Here is an 18,006-nt window from a genome sequence, read left to right on the forward strand (position 1 = left end):
TGGGGAACATTTTCTTAAAAACAGGAGGGGGAGCAAACGGAATACCTGGTCTATCCCACTCCCTAGTTACTATATCCGCAATCCTCTTAGGGACCGGGAACACATCAGTGTAAACAGGAACTTCTAGGTACTTGTCCATTTTACACAATTTCTCTGGAACCACCAAAGGGTCACAGTCATCCAGAGTAACTAATACCTCCCTGAGTAATAATCGGAGGTGTTCTAGTTTAAATTTAAAAGTCAACGTATCTGAGTCTGTCTGAGGAGCAACCTTTCCCGAATCGGAAATTTCTCCCTCAGAAAGCACATCCCTCGCCCCCATTTCAGAGCGTTGTGAGTGTATATCGGATACGGCTACTAAACCGTCAGAATGCTCATAATCTGTTCTTAAAGCAGAGCTATCATGCTTTGCAGGTAACATGGGCAGCTTAGATAAAAATACTGAGAGGGTATTATCTATAACTGCTGCCAAATCTTGTAAGGGAAAATAGTTAGACGCGCTAGAAGTGCTAGGCGTAGCTTGAGTGGGCGTAACTGGTTGTGACACTTGGGGAGAGGTCAACGGGCTAACCTCATTACCTTCTATCTGAGAATCATCTTGGGCCACATTTTTAAGTGCAACAATATGGTCTTTAAAATGTATAGACATATTAGTACACGTGGGACACATTTTGAGAGGGGGTTCCACCATGGCTTCTAAACACATTGAACAAGGATTTTCCTTGGTGACAGACATGTTTAACAGACTAGTAGTAAGACAAACAGGCTTAGAAATCACATTAATCAAGCAAAAACACACTTTGCAAAAAAACATTAATGTGCCTTTAAGGAATAAAAAAGGCACACAATTTTCCAAAACAGTGAAAAATGCACCAAACTTTCTGAAATTTTCACAGTATGTACCTAAAGCATTGGTAAGATTGCACAACTAGCAAAAAAATCGATTTAACCCCCTTAATGCCCAAACCGGATCAATAGTAAGCTAACAGACCGGTTTAAAACAAATTTAGCACCTTGCCACAGCTCTGCTGTGGCCCTACCTTCCCATAGGAGTCGGATTTATGGGGAAAAAGCTTCTTATGGGTCCTCAAACTGTAGCAGGAGCCACCATGTGAACACAGCCTGAAGATCTAGTCAATCTAACTGCGCATCTGAGGCGCGAAATTAGGCCCCTCCCACCTTACTCCGGTGCTGTGAGGCCTAAAGAAACACTCCTAAGAGTTATAAAATTAGCCATGTGGGTAACAACCCCTGAAAGAAACCCAAAGGGACCTTATAAGTGTCTCAAAAACGATATTTATAAGTAAAAACCGTTTACCGTTGTCAACTTCCCATAAAATAGTGTCAACATGCATAAATTAGCCCTGTTATGTAAGCTTGTAATTCCATACTTAGTCTCTGAATAAAGCTTGCCCTTCCCTCATGGGGATCTTATCAGTCCTTTTCTAGCATTATCACAGTCTTGTCTAGAAATAAATGACTGAACATACCTTATTGCAGCCTAATCTGCAAACCGTTCCCCCCAACTGAAGTTTTCTTGTACTCCTCAGTCCTGTGTGGGAACAGCAGTGGATTTTAGTTACAACATGCTAAAATCATCTTCCTCTCTGCAGAAATCTTCATCTCTTTTCTGCTGGAGAGTAAATAATACACACCGGTACCATTTAAAATAACAAACTTTTGCTTGTAGAACAAAAACTACAAATCTAACACCACATTCACTTTACCCTTCCGAGAGAGACCCTATTGCTTAAAGCCGGCAAAGAGAATGACTGGGGGGTGGAGCTAGAGGGGGAGCTATATGGACAGCTCTGCTGTGTGCTCTCTTTGCCACTTCCTGTTAGGAAGGAGCATATCCCACAAGTAAAGGATGAATCTGTGTACTGGATACACCTTACAAGAGAAACAGCATATATTATCAAGGTGAGCATAGACTATCTAATGGAGATAACTGTTGAACATTAAAAAGATGGAATCAGCCAATCAGATTCAAGTTCAATCCGATTGGCTGATTGGATCAGCCAATCAGATTGAGCTCGCATTCTATTGGCTGTTCCGATCAGCCAATAGAATGCGAGCTCAATCTGATTGGCTGATCCAATCAGCCAATCGGATTGAACTTGAATCTGATTGGCTGATTCCATCAGCCAATCAGAATTTTCCTACCTTAATTCCGATTGGCTAATAGAATCCTATCAGCCAATCGGAATTCGAGGGACGCCATCTTGGATGACGTCCCTTAAAGGAACCTTCATTCTTCAGTTGGACGTCGGAAGAAGAGGATAGATCCGCGGTGGAGGTCTTCAGGATGGAGCCGTTCGTCATCGGATGAAGATAGAGGATGCCGCTTGGATCAAGATGGTTGCCGGTCTGGATCGCCTCTTCTTCCCGGATAGGATGAAGACTTTGGAGCCTCTTCTGGACCTCTTCAGCCGACGCTTGATAGAAGACTTCAGAAAGATTATGGATTGCCAGCCAATGCTTGGGCTTGGATGAAGACTTCGGAGCCAGGATGGATCGGTGTGATACCCGGTGTGGTGAAGACAAGGTAGGATGATCTTCAGGGGGGTAGTGTTAGGTTTATTTAAGGGGGGTTTGGGTTAGATTAGGGGTATGTGGGTGGTGGGTTTTAATGTTGGGGGGGGTTGTATTTTTCTTTTACAGGCAAAAGAGGCTGAATTCTTTGGGGGCATGCCCCGCAAAGGGCCCTTTTAAGGGCTGGTAAGGTAAAAGAGCTTTGAACTTTTTTAATTTCGAATAGGGTAGGGCATTTTTTTATTTTGGCCGGCTTTGTTATTTTATTAGGGGGCTTAGAGTAGGTGTTATTAGTTTAAAATTGTTGTAATATTTTTCTAATGTTTGTAAATATTTTTTTATTTTTTGTAACTTAGTTAGTTTATCTAAATGTATTTATTTGTAGGTATTGTATTTAATTAATTTATTGATAGTGTAGTGTTAGGTTTAATTGTAGGTAATTGTAGGCATTTTATTTAATTTATTTATTGATAGTGTAATGTTAGGTTTAATTGTAACTTAGGTTAGGATTTATTTTACAGGTAATTTTTGTAATTATTTTAACTATGGTAACTATTAAATAGTTATTAACTATTTAATAGCTATTGTACCTGGTTAAAATAATTACAAAGTTACCTGTAAAATAAATATAAATCCTAAAATAGCTACAATAACAGAATTTATGCTTACCTGATAAATTACTTTCTCCAACGGTGTGTCCGGTCCACGGCGTCATCTATTACTTGTGGGAAATGTTCTCCCCCACAGGGAAAGGCAAAGGAGAGCACACAGCAAGAGCTGTCCATATAGCTCCCCCTCTGGCTCCGCCCCCCAGTCATTCGACCGACGGTTAGGAGAAAAAGGAGAAACTATAGGGTGCCGTGGTGACTGTAGTGTATAAAGAAAAAAAATTTCAACCTGATTAAAAAAAACCAGGGCGGGCCGTGGACCGGACACACTGTTGGAGAAAGTAATTTATCAGGTAAGCATAAATTCTGTTTTCTCCAACATTGGTGTGTCCGGTCCACGGCGTCATCCATTACTTGTGGGAACCAATACCAAAGCTTTAGGACACGGATGAAGGGAGGGAGCAAATCAGGTTACTTAGACAGAAGGCACCACGGCTTGCAAAACCTTTCTCCCAAAAATAGCCTCCGAAGAAGCATAAGTATCAAATTTGTAGAATTTGGCAAAAGTGTGCAGAGAAGACCAAGTCGCTGCCTTACATATCTGGTCAACAGAAGCCTCGTTCTTAAAGGCCCATGTGGAAGCCACAGCCCTAGTAGAGTGAGCTGTGATACGGTCAGGAGGCTGCCGTCCGGCAGTCTCATAAGCCAAGCGGATAATGCTTTTCAGCCAGAAAGAGAGAGAGGTAGCAGTAGCTTTTTGACCTCTCCTCTTACCAGAGTAAACGACAAACAAGGATGAGGTTTGTCTAAAATCTTTTGTTGCTTCTAAATAGAACTTTAAAGCACGAACAACATCTAAATTGTGTAATAAACGTTCCTTCTTTGAAACTGGATTCGGACACAAAGAAGGAACAACTATTTCCTGGTTGATGTTCTCGTTGGAAACAACTTTTGGAAGAAAACCAGGCTTAGTACGCAAAACAACCTTATCTGAATGGAACACCAGATAGGGGTGGATCACACTGCAAAGCAGATAATTCAGAAACTCTTCTAGCAGAAGAAATAGCAACCAAAAACAGAACTTTCCAAGATAGTAACTTAATATCTATGGAATGTAAAGGTTCAAACGGAACCCCTTGAAGAACTGAAATAACTAAATTTAGACTCCAAGGAGGAGTCATGGGTCTGTAAACATGCTTGATTCTAACCAAAGCCTGAACAAAAGCTTGTACATCTGGCAAAGCTGCCAGTCGTTTGTGCAACAAGACGGATAATGCAGAAATCTGTCCTTTTAGAGAACTAGCTGACAATCCTTTATCCAAACCTTCTTGGAGAAAGGAGAGAATCTTTGGAATTTTAATCTTACTCCAGGAGAATCCTTTGGATTCACACCAACAGATATATTTTTTCCATATTTGATTTAAATTATATTTAACTTAGGGGGGTGTTAGTGTTAGAATTAGCTTTAGGGGTTAATACATTTATTATAGTAGCGGTGCGATCCGGTCGGCAGATTAGGGGTTAATGTTTGAAGTTAGGTGTCGGCAATGTTAGGGAGGGCATATTAGGGGTTAATACTATTTATTATAGGGTTATTGAGGCGGGAGTGAGGCGGATTAGGGGTTAATACATTTATTATAGTAGCGGTGCGGTTCGGTCGGCAGATTAGGGGTTAATGTTTGAAGTTAGGTGTCGGCAATGTTAGGGAGGGCAGATTAGGGGTTAATACTATTTATTATAGGGTTATTGAGGCAGGAGTGAGGCGGATTAGGGGTTAATACATTTATTATAGTAGCGGTGCGGTCAGCAGATTAGGGGTTAATTATTGGAGGTAGGTGGAGGCGACGTTGTGGGGGGCAGATTGGGGTTAATAAATATAATATAGGGGTCGGCGGTGTTAGGGGCAGCAGATTAGGGGTACATAGGTATAATGTAGGTAGCGGCGGTATACGGAGCGGCAGATTAGGGGTTAATAATAATATGCAGGTGTCAGCGATAGCGGGGTCGGCAGATTAGGGGTTAATAAGTGTAAGGTTAGGGGTGTTTAGACTCGGGGTACATGTTAGAGTGTTAGGTGCAGACTTAGGAAGTGTTTCCCCATAGAAAACAATGCAGCTGCGTTAGGAGCTGAACGCTGCTTTTTTGCAGGTGTTAGGTTTTTTTTCAGCTCAAACAGCCCAATTGTTTTCTATGGGGGAATCGTGCACGAGCACGTTTTTGAAGCTGGCCGCGTCCGTAAGCACCGCTGGTATCGAGAGTTGCAGTGGCGTTAAATATGCCTGTACGCTTCCTTTTTGGAGCCAAACGCAGCAATTCTGTGAACTCTAAATACCAGCGGTAATTAAAAGGTGCGGGGGAAAAAAAGCACGCGTAGCTAACGCACCCCTTTGGCCGCAGAACTCTAAATCTAGCTTTTAAGCCAAAAGGAAAGAGAGGTAGAAGTCGCTTTTTTTTTTTTCAAAAATTTTTTTTATTGAGGTTTTTGAAAACAGTGACAATAGTAACTTAACTTGCATCTATGTACAAATACATAATTGTGCATACGAGTCATAAAAAAAAAAAAAAAGAAAAAAAAAAAGAAAATAGCACTACCACAGATATAGATAATACATCTCGATTAAGCTCTAATGGTTACCACAAAATAAAACAATTGTCAACACATTGGTAGGTATACTTAACATAAGGAATTAGAGCTTCGTTAAAGTTATTTGGATGGCCTTCCAACTATTAGTCATGCTACTTATCAACATTGCGGGAAGGAATGTATTAGAATCATTTGGTAAGGTTACCTAATGCATAAATATAAGAAGTGGCAGTCTATGGTAGTGGTTAAATTATGCAAGTGTCTAAAATGGAACCTCATTTTTCTGATATATAATAGAAATGATTCCCTGCTTTATTTTTGTGGTCACTTTTGGACCTGAAAAGTCTAATGATCAGTGGTGAGGGAAATTAGTTTTTGCATGGCCACTTGTGGGCCTAGTAAGGGGAGGGGATATTCAGCGGGTGAGCACCGCTATGCAAATGAGGGAAAGGGTGGAGGGCGGATCCATATATATATATATATAGGTAATTTAAGGAACATGGCGGAATCTCTAAAGTTATTTATTCGTGGGAAATGATGACGCTGCAAATCATATAGTGGCTGGGAGCTTATCACACATAGGAACACGAGAGAGGCTATATAAACTTTGTATTAATAGACCATCTAACTCATATGGAACATGACTAGAAAAGTGGGCCCCAGAAGTGGTGTTTTACTAAGTATATGGCTGAAAAGGAAGGGCAGGGACATCTTGAGTATTATAATAGGACTTATCCATTACGTATAATAGGAGCATTATACCAAGAGGTCCCGTATTATAGATATGTAGATTATATTTTCATATTAAATTAAACTAAGAGGTCCCTTATTATAAATATGAAAATTATATTTCCATATTAAGATGTACCTTTAACTAACATTGTGATTAAACTAGAGGGTTCCTTATTACAGATTGAAAATTATATTTCCATATTAAAATGTACCCTCAACTAAATGTGTTATCTAAGAACATTGTGATCTTTGATTCAGCTTTGTGATTGTACTAAGAGGGCCTGTATTATAAATATGAAAATTACATTTCCGCATTAAAATGTACCCTCAACTAGTTTTGTGATTATACTAAGAGGTGTCCTATTATAGATATAAAAAACAGTATACAGTAGCGAGTATAACCAATACATAGCCCTGACTCAGAGGACATGAACCACTGCAAGAATAAGTACCACCTGCAAATCTTATAATAATATGTTATAGAGTTTTAACTGTGACAAGAATATTAAGCTGGCTGTTATAGTTCCTAAAAACACAGCCATGTATCATGTAATAGCTTGTGGCACAGTATGTTTCATAAAGCTGCATAACCCAGTACTCATAGAAACTTATTTGTATCTACATTGGTTGCCTTAACTCCATTTTACAGTCTACTAATAGGTGTCTATGTTAGAGATTAAATATAGGTGAGGTCTATAATACTGACATAGTGAGCCCAAAACAACCTGACTATTAGGCATTTAAGACTATCTATACAGAAAAAAAATTAGAATGTAGGGTACTTGTAGGTGAGGAGCTAATAGGGGTACATGTTCAGACATAGTTGAAGCTATAACCTCTAAATAAGATAAGATAGAGCCAGTATGGGCTGTCTAAATTATGAACTACGCAATACTGTATAGATAGAGGCCTCAGGACAATAGTAAGTTAAAAAATAAACATCATTAATGTAATAGCAGATAAACATTTAACTAGAGAATGAACACATAAAATCGAACAGAAAATCTAACATCATTAGGTATAGTAGGTATATGCGTTCCTGCAGACCACCATATCTAGTATAAGAGCACTTCTAAAATGTCAGCCTATGCCTTCCCTAAGCAAAAGGAGATCACAGTTAATAGGACTTTTCTGGCCTCTGCGCTTCCAAATTTCCACGTACAGTCCCTGAGGTAAAAAACTGCACAGAAACATCTGAGCTGGAATATCAGGTGGGGATCTTGTTATATGTTGTAGAACCGAGATAACCATTTGAGCCATTGTACACTGTATTATTTCTGCCGTTGCGCTTCTCGGTTGTGTTAACGCTGTGCCCATATTCAGCTTGTATCTTTGGCCCTCTGAGTCGCGGCTATATCTGACAGGCCCCTCCGAGTGAACATGGGATGTCTCAAGTGGATCCAGATCAACTGCTCCCAATATCTGCCAGACCATCAGTGTGTGTTGAACGGTAAGTGCAAGGCGAGGATGTGTAACATCTCTGGCACAGACTGAGTCGACTGTGAAAGCTGGTGGTAACGGTATTCGCATGGTCTCAGAAGATATTCCCGAGCAGCTTCCGACCATTGACATATCACTTGGGCTCATTGTCACTTGCTCAGCAATAGATGGGTCACTCTGACCGGATGATGCAAGTCCTGATGTATCGGTACTGCCATCAAGCTGAGTGAAAGAAGCTTGTATGTGCTCCGGAGCTTTAGCTTTCAGCGTGGTTTCTGGATCCATGTTATATAGGGTATCGTTGGTTGCTCCCTGCTTTGCCAGAGCTAATGTACCCGATAAATCTGAATAGCAATGGTCGAGTTGTAGATCAAAGTCCTGTAGGAGATTATACAATATCCTATGTGCCTCCTCCATACTGGCCAGTTGCAGCTTATTATGTGGATCGAAGTTAGCAGTTATATTCGGCGCGCCGGGAGAGGGTGTCAGAAAACTTGCGTATTAAGGCCTCAACAGTCAATGCAGGATAAAGACGAAGTAAATATCGCCAAGTTAGGTATTTTCTTAATCAGCAAGCGTCAATGCAGATGAGTGAGCAATTTTCCACCACTTAAACTGTGTGATTTTAGAAATAAATCAAAATTTTAGGATCTCAAGCTAGAGATCACTAAATTAGCGTCCTCTCCCGGCGCTGCCTGGCCACGCCCCCCAGAAGTCGCTTTTTTGACCTCTCCTTTTACCAGAATAGACGACAAACAGAGAAGATGTTTGTCTGAAATCTTTTGTAGCTTCTAAATAGAATTTTAGAGCACGGACTACGTCCAAATTGTGTAACAAACGTTCCTTCTTTGAAACTGGATTCGGACACAAAGAAGGTACAACTATCTCCTGGTTAATATTTTTGTTAGAAACAACCTTTGGAAGAAAACCAGGCTTAGTACGCAAAACCACCTTATCTGCATGGAACACCAGATAGGGCGGAGAACACTGCAGAGCAGATAACTCTGAAACTCTTCTAGCAGAAGAAATAGCAACCAAAAACAAAACTTTCCAAGATAACAACTTAATATCTATGGAATGTAGAGGTTCAAACGGAACCCCTTGAAGAACTGAAAGAACTAGATTTAAACTCCAGGGAGGAGTCAAAGGTCTTTAAACAGGCTTGATCCTAACCAGAGCCTGAACAAATGCTTGAACATCTGGCATAGCTGCCAGTCGTTTGTGTAGTAAGACAGATAAAGCAGAAATCTGTCCCCTTAGAGAACTCGCAGATAATCCTTTATCCAAACCTTCTTGCAGAAAGGAAAGAATCTTAGGAATTTTTATCTTATTCCAAGGGAATCCCTTGGATTCACACCAGCAGATATATCTTTTCCATATTTTATGGTAAATCTTTCTAGTTACCGGTTTTCTGGCCTGAACCAGAGTATCAATCACCGAATCTGAAAACCCACGCTTTGATAGAATCAAGCGTTCAATCTCCAAGCCGTCAGCTGGAGGGAGACCAGATTTGGATGTTCGAATGGACCCTGAACAAGAAGGTCCTGTCTCAAAGGTAGCTTCCATGGTGGAACCGATGACATATTCACCAGGTCTGCATACCAAGTCCTGCGTGGCCACGCAGGAGCTATCAAGATCACCGAGGCCCTCTCCTGTTTGATCCTGGCTACCAGCCTGGGAATGAGAGGAAACGGTGAAAACACATAAGCTAGGTTGAAGGTCCAAGGCGCTACTAGTGCATCCACTAGAGTCGCCTTGGGATCCCTGGATCTGGACCCGTAGCAAGGAACCTTGAAGTTCTGACGAGACGCCATCAGATCCATGTCTGGAATGCCCCATAATTGAGTCAACTGGGCAAAAATCTCCGGGTGGAGTTCCCACTCCCCCGGATGGAATGTCTGACGACTCAGATAATCCGCTTCCCAGTTTTCCACACCTGGGATGTGGATCGCAGATAGATGGCAGGAGTGATTCTCCGCCCAATGTATTATTTTGGTTACTTCTTTCATCGCCAGGGAACTCCTTGTTCCCCCCTGATGATTGATATACGCAACAGTCGTCATGTTGTCTGATTGGAATCTTATGAATCTGGCCTTTGCAAGCTGAGGCCAAGCCCTGAGAGCATTGAATATCGCTCTTAGTTCCAGAATGTTTATCGGGAGAAGAGACTCTTCCCGAGACCATAGTCCCTGAGCTTTCAGGGATTCCCAGACCGCACCCCAGCCCACTAGACTGGCGTCGGTCGTGACAATGACCCACTCTGGTCTGCGGAAGCTCATTCCCTGGGATAGGTGGTCCAGGGATATCCACCAACGGAGTGAATCTCTGGTCTTCTGATCTACTTGAATCACTGGAGACAAGTCTGTATAGTCCCCATTCCACTGTTTCAGCATGCACAGTTGTAATGGTCTGAGATGAATTCACGCAAAAGGAACTATGTCCATTGCTGCAACCATCAACCCTACTACTTCCATGCACTGAGCTATGGAAGAACGTGGAACAGAATGAAGAACTTGACAAGCGCTTAGAAGTTTTGACTTTCTGACATCTGTCAGAAAGATCCTCATTTCTAAGGAATCTATTATTGTTCCCAAGAAGGGAACTCTTGTTGACGGAGACAGAGAACTTTTTTCTATGTTCACCTTCCATCCGTGAGATCTGAGAAAGGCCAGAACGATGTCTGTATGAGCCTTTGCTTTTGAAAGGGACGACGCTTGTATTAGAATGTCGTCCAAGTATGGTACTACTGCAATGCCCCTCGGTCTTAGAACCGCTAGAAGGGACCCGAGTACCTTTGTGAAAATCCTTGGAGCAGTGGCTAATCCGAATGGGAGGGCCACAAACTGGTAATGTTTGTCCAGAAAGGCGAACCTTAGGAACTGATGATGTTCTTTGTGGATAGGAATATGTAGGTACGCATCCTTTAGATCCACGGTAGTCATAAATTGACCTTCCTGGATAGTGGGTAGAATCGTTCGAATGGTTTCCATTTTGAACGATGGTACCCTGAGAAATTTGTTTAGGATCTTTAAATCCAGAATTGGTCTGAAGGTTCCCTCTTTTTTGGCAACTACGAACAGATTTGACTAAAATCCCATTCCTTGTTCCGTCATTGGAACTGGGTGTATCACTCCCATCTTTAACAGGTCTTCTACACAATGTAAGAACGCCTGTTTCTTTATTTGGTTTGAGGATAAGTGAGACATGTGGAACCTTCCCCTTGGGGGTAGTTCCTTGAATTCCAGAAGATAACCCTGAGAAACTATTTCTAGCGTCCAGGGATCCTGAACATCTCTTGCCCAAGCCTCAGCAAAGAGAGAGAGTCTGCCCCCCACTAGATCCGGTCCCGGATCGGGGGCTACTCCTTCATGCTGTTTTGTTAGCGGTAGCAGGCTTCTTGGTCTGCTTACCCTTGTTCCAGCCTTGCATCGGTTTCCAGGCTGGTTTGGACTGTGAGGCATTACCCTCTTGCTTAGAGGATGCAGAATTAGAGGCCGGTCCGTTCCTGAAATTACGAAAGGAACGAAAATTAGACTTATTCTTGGCCTTGAAAGGCCTATCTTGTGGGAGGGCGTGACCCTTTCCCCCAGAGATGTCTGAGATAATCTCTTTCAATTCTGGTCCAAAGAGAGTTTTACCCTTGAAGGGGATGTTAAGCAATTTTGTCTTGGATGATACATCCGCTGACCAAGACTTTAGCCAAAGCGCTCTGTGCGCCACAATTGCAAACCCTGAATTTTTTGCCGCTAATCTAGCTAATTGCAAAGCGGCATCTAAAATAAAAGAGTTAGCCAACTTAAGTGCGTGAACTCTGTCCATAACCTCCTCATATGGAGTCTCTCTACTGAGCGACTTTTCTAGTTCCTCGAACCAGAACCACGCTGCTGTAGTGACAGGAACAATGCACAAAATGGGTTGTAGAAGGTAACCTTGCTGTACAAAAATCTTTTTAAGCAAACCTTCCAATTTTTTATCCATAGGATCTTTGAAAGCACAACTATCCTCGATAGGAATAGTAGTGCGCTTGTTTAGAGTAGAAACTGCCCCCTCGACCTTAGGGACTGTCTGCCATAAGTCCTTTCTGGGGTCGACCATAGGAAATAATTTCTTAAATATAGGAGGGGGAACAAAAGGTATGCCGGGCTTCTCCCACTCCTTTTTCACTATATCCGCCACCCGCTTGGGTACAGGAAAAGCGTCGTGGTGCACCGGAACCTCTAGAAACTTGTCCATCTTGCATAATCTTTCTGGAATGACCAAGTTGTCACAATCATCCAGAGTAGATAACACCTCCTTAAGCACTGCGCGGAGATGTTCTAATTTAAATTTAAATGTCACAACATCAGGTTCAGCCTGTTGAGAAATTTTTCCTGAATCTGAAATTTCCCCATCTGACAAAACCTCCCTCATGGCCCCTTCAGATTGGTGTGAGGGTATGACAGAACAATTATCATCAGCACCCTCCTGCTCTTCAGTGTTTAAAACAGAGCAATTGCGCTTTCTCTGATATGCAGGCATTTTGGATCAAATATTTGCTATGGAGTTATCCATTACAGCCGTCAATTGTTGCATGGTAATAAGCATTGGCGCGCTAGAAGTACTAGGGGCCTCCTGCGTGGGCAAAACTGGCGTAGACACAGAAGGAGATGATGTAGAACCATGTCTACTCCCTTCATCTGAGGAATCATCTTGGGCAATTTCATTATCTGTGGCAGTACTGTCCTTACTTTGTTTGGACGCTATGGCACAATTATCACACAATTTTGAAGGGGGAGACACATTGGCTTTCATACATATAGAACATAGCTTATCTGAAGGCGCAGACATGTTAAACAGGCTTAAACTTGTCAATAAAGCACAAAAACCGTTTTAAAACAAAACCGTTACTGTCTCTTTAAATTTTAAACAGAGCACACTTTATTACTGAATATGTGAAAAAATATGAAGGAATTGTTCAAAATTTACCAAAATTTCACCAGTGTCTTAAAGCATTAAAAGTATTGCACACCAATTTTCAAAGCTTTAACCCTTAAAATAACAAAACCGGAGCCGGTTACAGATTTAACCCCTATACAGTCCCAGCTACAGCCTTTGCTGTGACTTTACCAAGCCCAGAGGGGAATACGATACCAAATGACACCTTCTAGGAACTTTTCCAACTACTTTCAGGTCCTCACACATGCATCTGCATGTCTTGCTCTCAAAAACAACTGAGCAGTAATGGCGCGAAAATGAGGCTCAGCCTACAACTGGGAAGGCCCTTCCTGACTGGAAAAGGTGTCTAACATAGTGCCTGACGTTAAAAAACGTTCCCCAAGTTTATAAGTGTGAATTATCAGCATAAACATGTATAAAATGTCCAAATAAAGCAATCGATTTAGCCCATAAAAGTGTCTACCAGTTTTATAGCCCATATTAAGCCCTTTATTCTGTTTGAGACTAAGAAAATGGCTTACCGGTCCCCATGAGGGGAAATGACAGCCTTCCAGCATTACACAGTCTTGTTAGAAATATGGCTAGTCATACCTTAAGCAGAAAAGTCTGCTAACTGTTTCCCCCAACTGAAGTTACTTCATCTCAACAGTCCTATGTGGAAACAGCAATCGATTTTAGTTACTGTCTGCTAAAATCATCTTCCTCTCACAAACAGAAATCTTCATCTTTTTCTGTTTCAGAGTAAATAGTACATACCAGCACTATTTTAAAATAACAAACTCTTGATAGTAGAATAAAAAAAAACTACAACTAAACACCACATACTCTTAACCATCTCCGTGGAGATGTTGCCTGTGCAACGGCAAAGAGAATGACTGGGGTGGGCGGAGCCTAGGAGGGACTATATGGCCAGCTTTGCTGGGACTCTTTGCCATTTCCTGTTGGGGAAGAGATATTCCCACAAGTAAGGATGACGCCGTGGACCGGACACACCAATGTTGGAGAAAACAATAAAACAGTTCTAATAAAGCCTTATTAATTATGCCGTAGACAGGTTACTCCCAAAGCACCAAGAATTCCTCCCCTGTCCCCCAGGATCTTAGTACTCCAAAATACCCGTCCTCAATATCAGTGTATCCTAGGATTCTACATTTCCTTCTAGTATCCAGTAGTACCATATCTGCTCAAATTGTTTTTGAGTGTCTAACATCTTAGATGCTGATTCGTACATTTTGTACTTTAGAGCGATCCTATTCTTAATTTCTTGCCAAGGAAGCGCTCGAGACTTCCAATATTTTGCTATGCAGGTTCTGGCCACGGTGCATATTATTCTTACAAATGTATTAATGTATTTTTTAAACCTTCTATCTGGCTCGTGCAAGAGGGCTTGATAGATAGATAACTGTATTCTTTCCCCAAGTGTAGTACTCAGCAAATCAGATACATTTTACCATATCCACTTAATCTGATCATACTCCCACCACATGTGACAATAAGAACCTACTTCTCCACAGCCCCTGTAGCATAGCCTATTGTTTGACGGTGTCATGTGTGAAGTTTTTAACGGAGTTAGGTAGCACCTGAAGATTGTTTTGGTTGTATTTTCTCTTAAATCAGCACTCCACAGCCCCTTGCACGTGGTCTTATATACATTATTCCAAACCTTTGCTTCCCTTGACACCTTTAAATCTTGATACCATTTTAACATGGTTGATGACTTAGTAGTGTGTGTCCCTTGCAAAGGCAGATACAATCTGCATATGGTTTGTTTGGGTCTATGCGTAGCCTTAAATAACTCATCTATATTTGTAGGTTCGGAGTGTGTACTATTTCTAATATGAAGATGTACTGCTGAGGAAATTTGCAAATATTGGCACCACTGTAGCTTCACTGGAGCTAGTGTATTCTGGATTTGAGTGAAGAATTTAAGTTATCTAAAAAATCTGCCACTCTATATAACCCCTTGTTTGCCCATTTATCTACTGTCTTCTGAAGATCTTTGCCTATTAGACATCTAAGAGGGGTGATCAGCGGGTGTATTGGTAGCAGGTTGTTTGATTTGGAAACCAATGCCCATATGCGTTCTGTGTCTTCTGATGTTGGAGGTTAATATTTGCCTACTTTATTCCCTCTATTTTTCTTACTTCATAAGATCTCATCTGGGTGATAAGTCCCTTGTAAATTAGCTTCTAAATGGGTCCAGAGTATATCTTTGTATTCTCTTCTTAATAGTGTGGTTTGCGCCATCCTTGATGCCTTATAGTAATCTAAAAGATTTGGTGCGCCCACTCCTCCCAGGCTACTGTGTGAGACCTCATATCTTCAAAGGGATACTCATCCCAAATTTTTTCTTTCATGATTCAGATAGAGCATGACATTTTACTCCTATTTTCAATTTTTGTTCGTTCTCTTGCTATCTTTATTTTAAAAGCAGGAATGTAAATCTTAGCAGCCAGACCATTTTAGGTAAGCACCATGGATAGCGCTTGCTTATTGGAGGCTTACATTTACCCACCAATAAGCAAACCTAACCCAGGTTCTCAACCAAAAATAAGACGGCTCCTATGCATCACATTCCTGCTTTTTAAATAAAGATAGCAAGAGAACGAAGACAAATTGATAATAGGAGTAAATTAGAAAGTTGCTTAAAATTGCACGCTCTATCTGAATTATGAAAGAAAAAATTTGGGTTTAGTGTCCCTTTAAGCCCTTATAATTTTTTTGTGCAATATTGTTTATAAATAATTTTTATTAGACTGTATAATTATCAGTGTAACTCTACTTTGTAATGTATTTTTAATGTGTTTTGTGCAATGTTTTTGTTTAGTGAAACAGTTAATATAGTGACCGTCGTGTTTTAATTTGAATTAATACAGTGAAACACATCTTCATTGTGACTTCTTCATGTATTGATAACATTTCTGTAAAAAACATTTTTTCTTTCACTTTACCTGTACATTTCGATCTTTTCCAGACATGATAGCCCAGGCATATGGTGTTCTGCATTCCTGATCATGAAGTCGTAAATCTCCACCAGCATCAATGAGTTTACTAAGATTCCACTGATTGCAAGAGAAAGCAGCAGCATGAACTGGTGTACTCCCATCAAAACAGCGACTGTAGGATATTAAAAGACCATAAAAAAATAAATTAACTACACTCTACACAATTGTGAGTTTTTGGCTAGTGATAATGCATTTACAACCAATTGCCTATTAGAACTGGAATATAGTGAGATTAAAAAACAAAATTTATACTTACCAGATAAATTATTTTCTTTCCTGGCATGGAGAGTCCATCAATCTATTGAGACCACAAAAAAGAAAAGAGGATCAAAAAACCTAGTTGCTTGCCAATAGAACAACAGGGCATGCACAACATCCAGGTTATGCAACATACGTTGTTGTTAGAAGGACTAGGTCAGAACGAAGGAACAACACCTCCTGATTGATATGGCAGCTCAACACCACCTTAGGAAGGAATCCCATGTTGGTATGAAGGACTGCCCTATCCTCATGAAAATAAAAACAAGAAGAGCACATTGCAGAGCCAATAACTCTGGGACTCTGCAAATAGAAGAAAAGCGAGCAGAAGATAGAAACTAAAATTAACTGAGTGCATAGGCTCAAACAGAGCCGTCAATAGAGCTCTAAGGAGAAGTAACCGACTAAAACACAGGCCTGAAATGGACTTAACACCTGAACAAAAGAAATAGCTGGAGTCAGCAGGATCCTCAGGTTAATCGAAATAGCAGATATCTGGCCCTTTAGCGACCAAACAGATAAATTCTTTTTCATGGAAACGGTGGAAAAACATAGGCCAGATTGAAGGACCAAGGCGCTGCTAGAGCATCTATCAGCACCGCCTGGGGATCCCGGGACCTGGACCCGTAAAGAGGAAGTTTGGTGTTCTGACGGGACGCCATCAGATCCAATTCTGGAGTGCCCCATAGCTGAGTCAGCTGGGCAAATACCTCCGGGTGGAGTTCCCACTCCCCCGGGTGAAAAGTCTGACGACTTAGAAAATCCGCCTCCCAGTTGTCTACTCCTGGGATGTGAATTGCTGAGAGATGGCAGGAGTGATCCTCCGCCCACCTGATTATTTTGGTTACCTCCGTCATTGCTAGGGAACTCCTTGTTCCCCCTTAATGATTGACGTAAGCTACAGTCGTGATGTTGTCCGACAGAAATCTGATGAATTTGGCCGCAGCTAGCTGAGGGGGGCAGGATAGGGGTTAATTAATTTAATATAGGTGGCGACGGTGTGGGGGGGCAGATTAGGGGTTAATAAGCATAATATAGGTGGTGGCGGGGTCCGGGAGCGGCGGTTTAGGAGTTAAACAATGTATTTAGTTGCGGCGAGGTCCGGGATCAGCAGGATAGGGGTTAATAGGTATAATTTAGGTGGCGGCGGGGTCCGGGAGCGGCGGTTAAGGGGTTAATACATTTATTATAGTTGTGGCAGGGTCTAGGAGCGGCGGTTTAGGGGTTAATACATTTAATATAGTTGTGGCTGGGTCTAGGAGTGGCCATTTAGGGGTTAATACATTTATTATAGTTGCGGCGGGGTCTAGGAGCGGTGGATTAGGGCAGCTTTTTAAATAACTTAGGCGAGCGTATTCAGGTCCGCGGCGGCGATGTGAGGCGAGCTTAGGCGGGCGTATTGGGCCGGCGAATGCAAGCAAATTACGGAGCTTGATAACTAGAGGCCATTGGCTCAAACGGAGCCTGCTGCAAAACTAGAACAAGATTAAGGCTCCAAGGAGGAACAACAGGTTTAAACAAAGGCCCAATTTTGACCAGGGTCTGACAAAAAGAATGAACATCTGGCACATCCGCTAGATGCTTCTGTAACAAAAGAGAAAATGCAGAAATTTTACGCCATACTTATTGTAAATTTTTTGAGTAATATGCTTGCGAGCCTGGATCATGTCTCAATGACCGACTCAGAAAATCCACGCTTAGACAGAACTAAGCGTTCAATCTCCAAGCAGTCAGAGAAGCGAGATTTAGATGGAGGAATAGAACCTGAGTTAGAAGGTCCTTCCTCAGAGGCAACCTCCAAGGTGGACGAGAAGACATCTTCACTAGGTCTGCATACCAGATCCTGCGAGACCATGCAGGAGCTATTATAATTACTGATGCTCTCTCTTGTTTGATACGAGCAATAACT

The 18,006-nt window shown here is 41.6% G+C and overlaps 1 protein-coding gene across 1 annotated transcript in view; it reads right to left on the reverse strand.

Moving 5' to 3' along the window:
• The window catches only part of TEX14 (testis expressed 14, intercellular bridge forming factor), a 733,261-nt gene extending 716,939 nt beyond the window's left edge, over positions 1–16,322 (reverse strand). Inside the window, exons 1-2 of the mRNA XM_053705409.1 lie at positions 16,234–16,322; positions 15,786–15,951 (exon numbers count right to left, since the gene is read on the reverse strand). Coding sequence (XP_053561384.1) covers positions 15,786–15,951; positions 16,234–16,322 — 255 coding nt within the window. The remainder of the gene's footprint in view (positions 1–15,785; positions 15,952–16,233) is intronic.
• Between the last annotated feature and the right edge of the window lie 1,684 nt (positions 16,323–18,006).

The sequence above is a fragment of the Bombina bombina genome, chromosome 3, assembly GCF_027579735.1.
Source record: "Bombina bombina isolate aBomBom1 chromosome 3, aBomBom1.pri, whole genome shotgun sequence".
Classification (NCBI taxonomy): domain Eukaryota; kingdom Metazoa; phylum Chordata; class Amphibia; order Anura; family Bombinatoridae; genus Bombina; species Bombina bombina.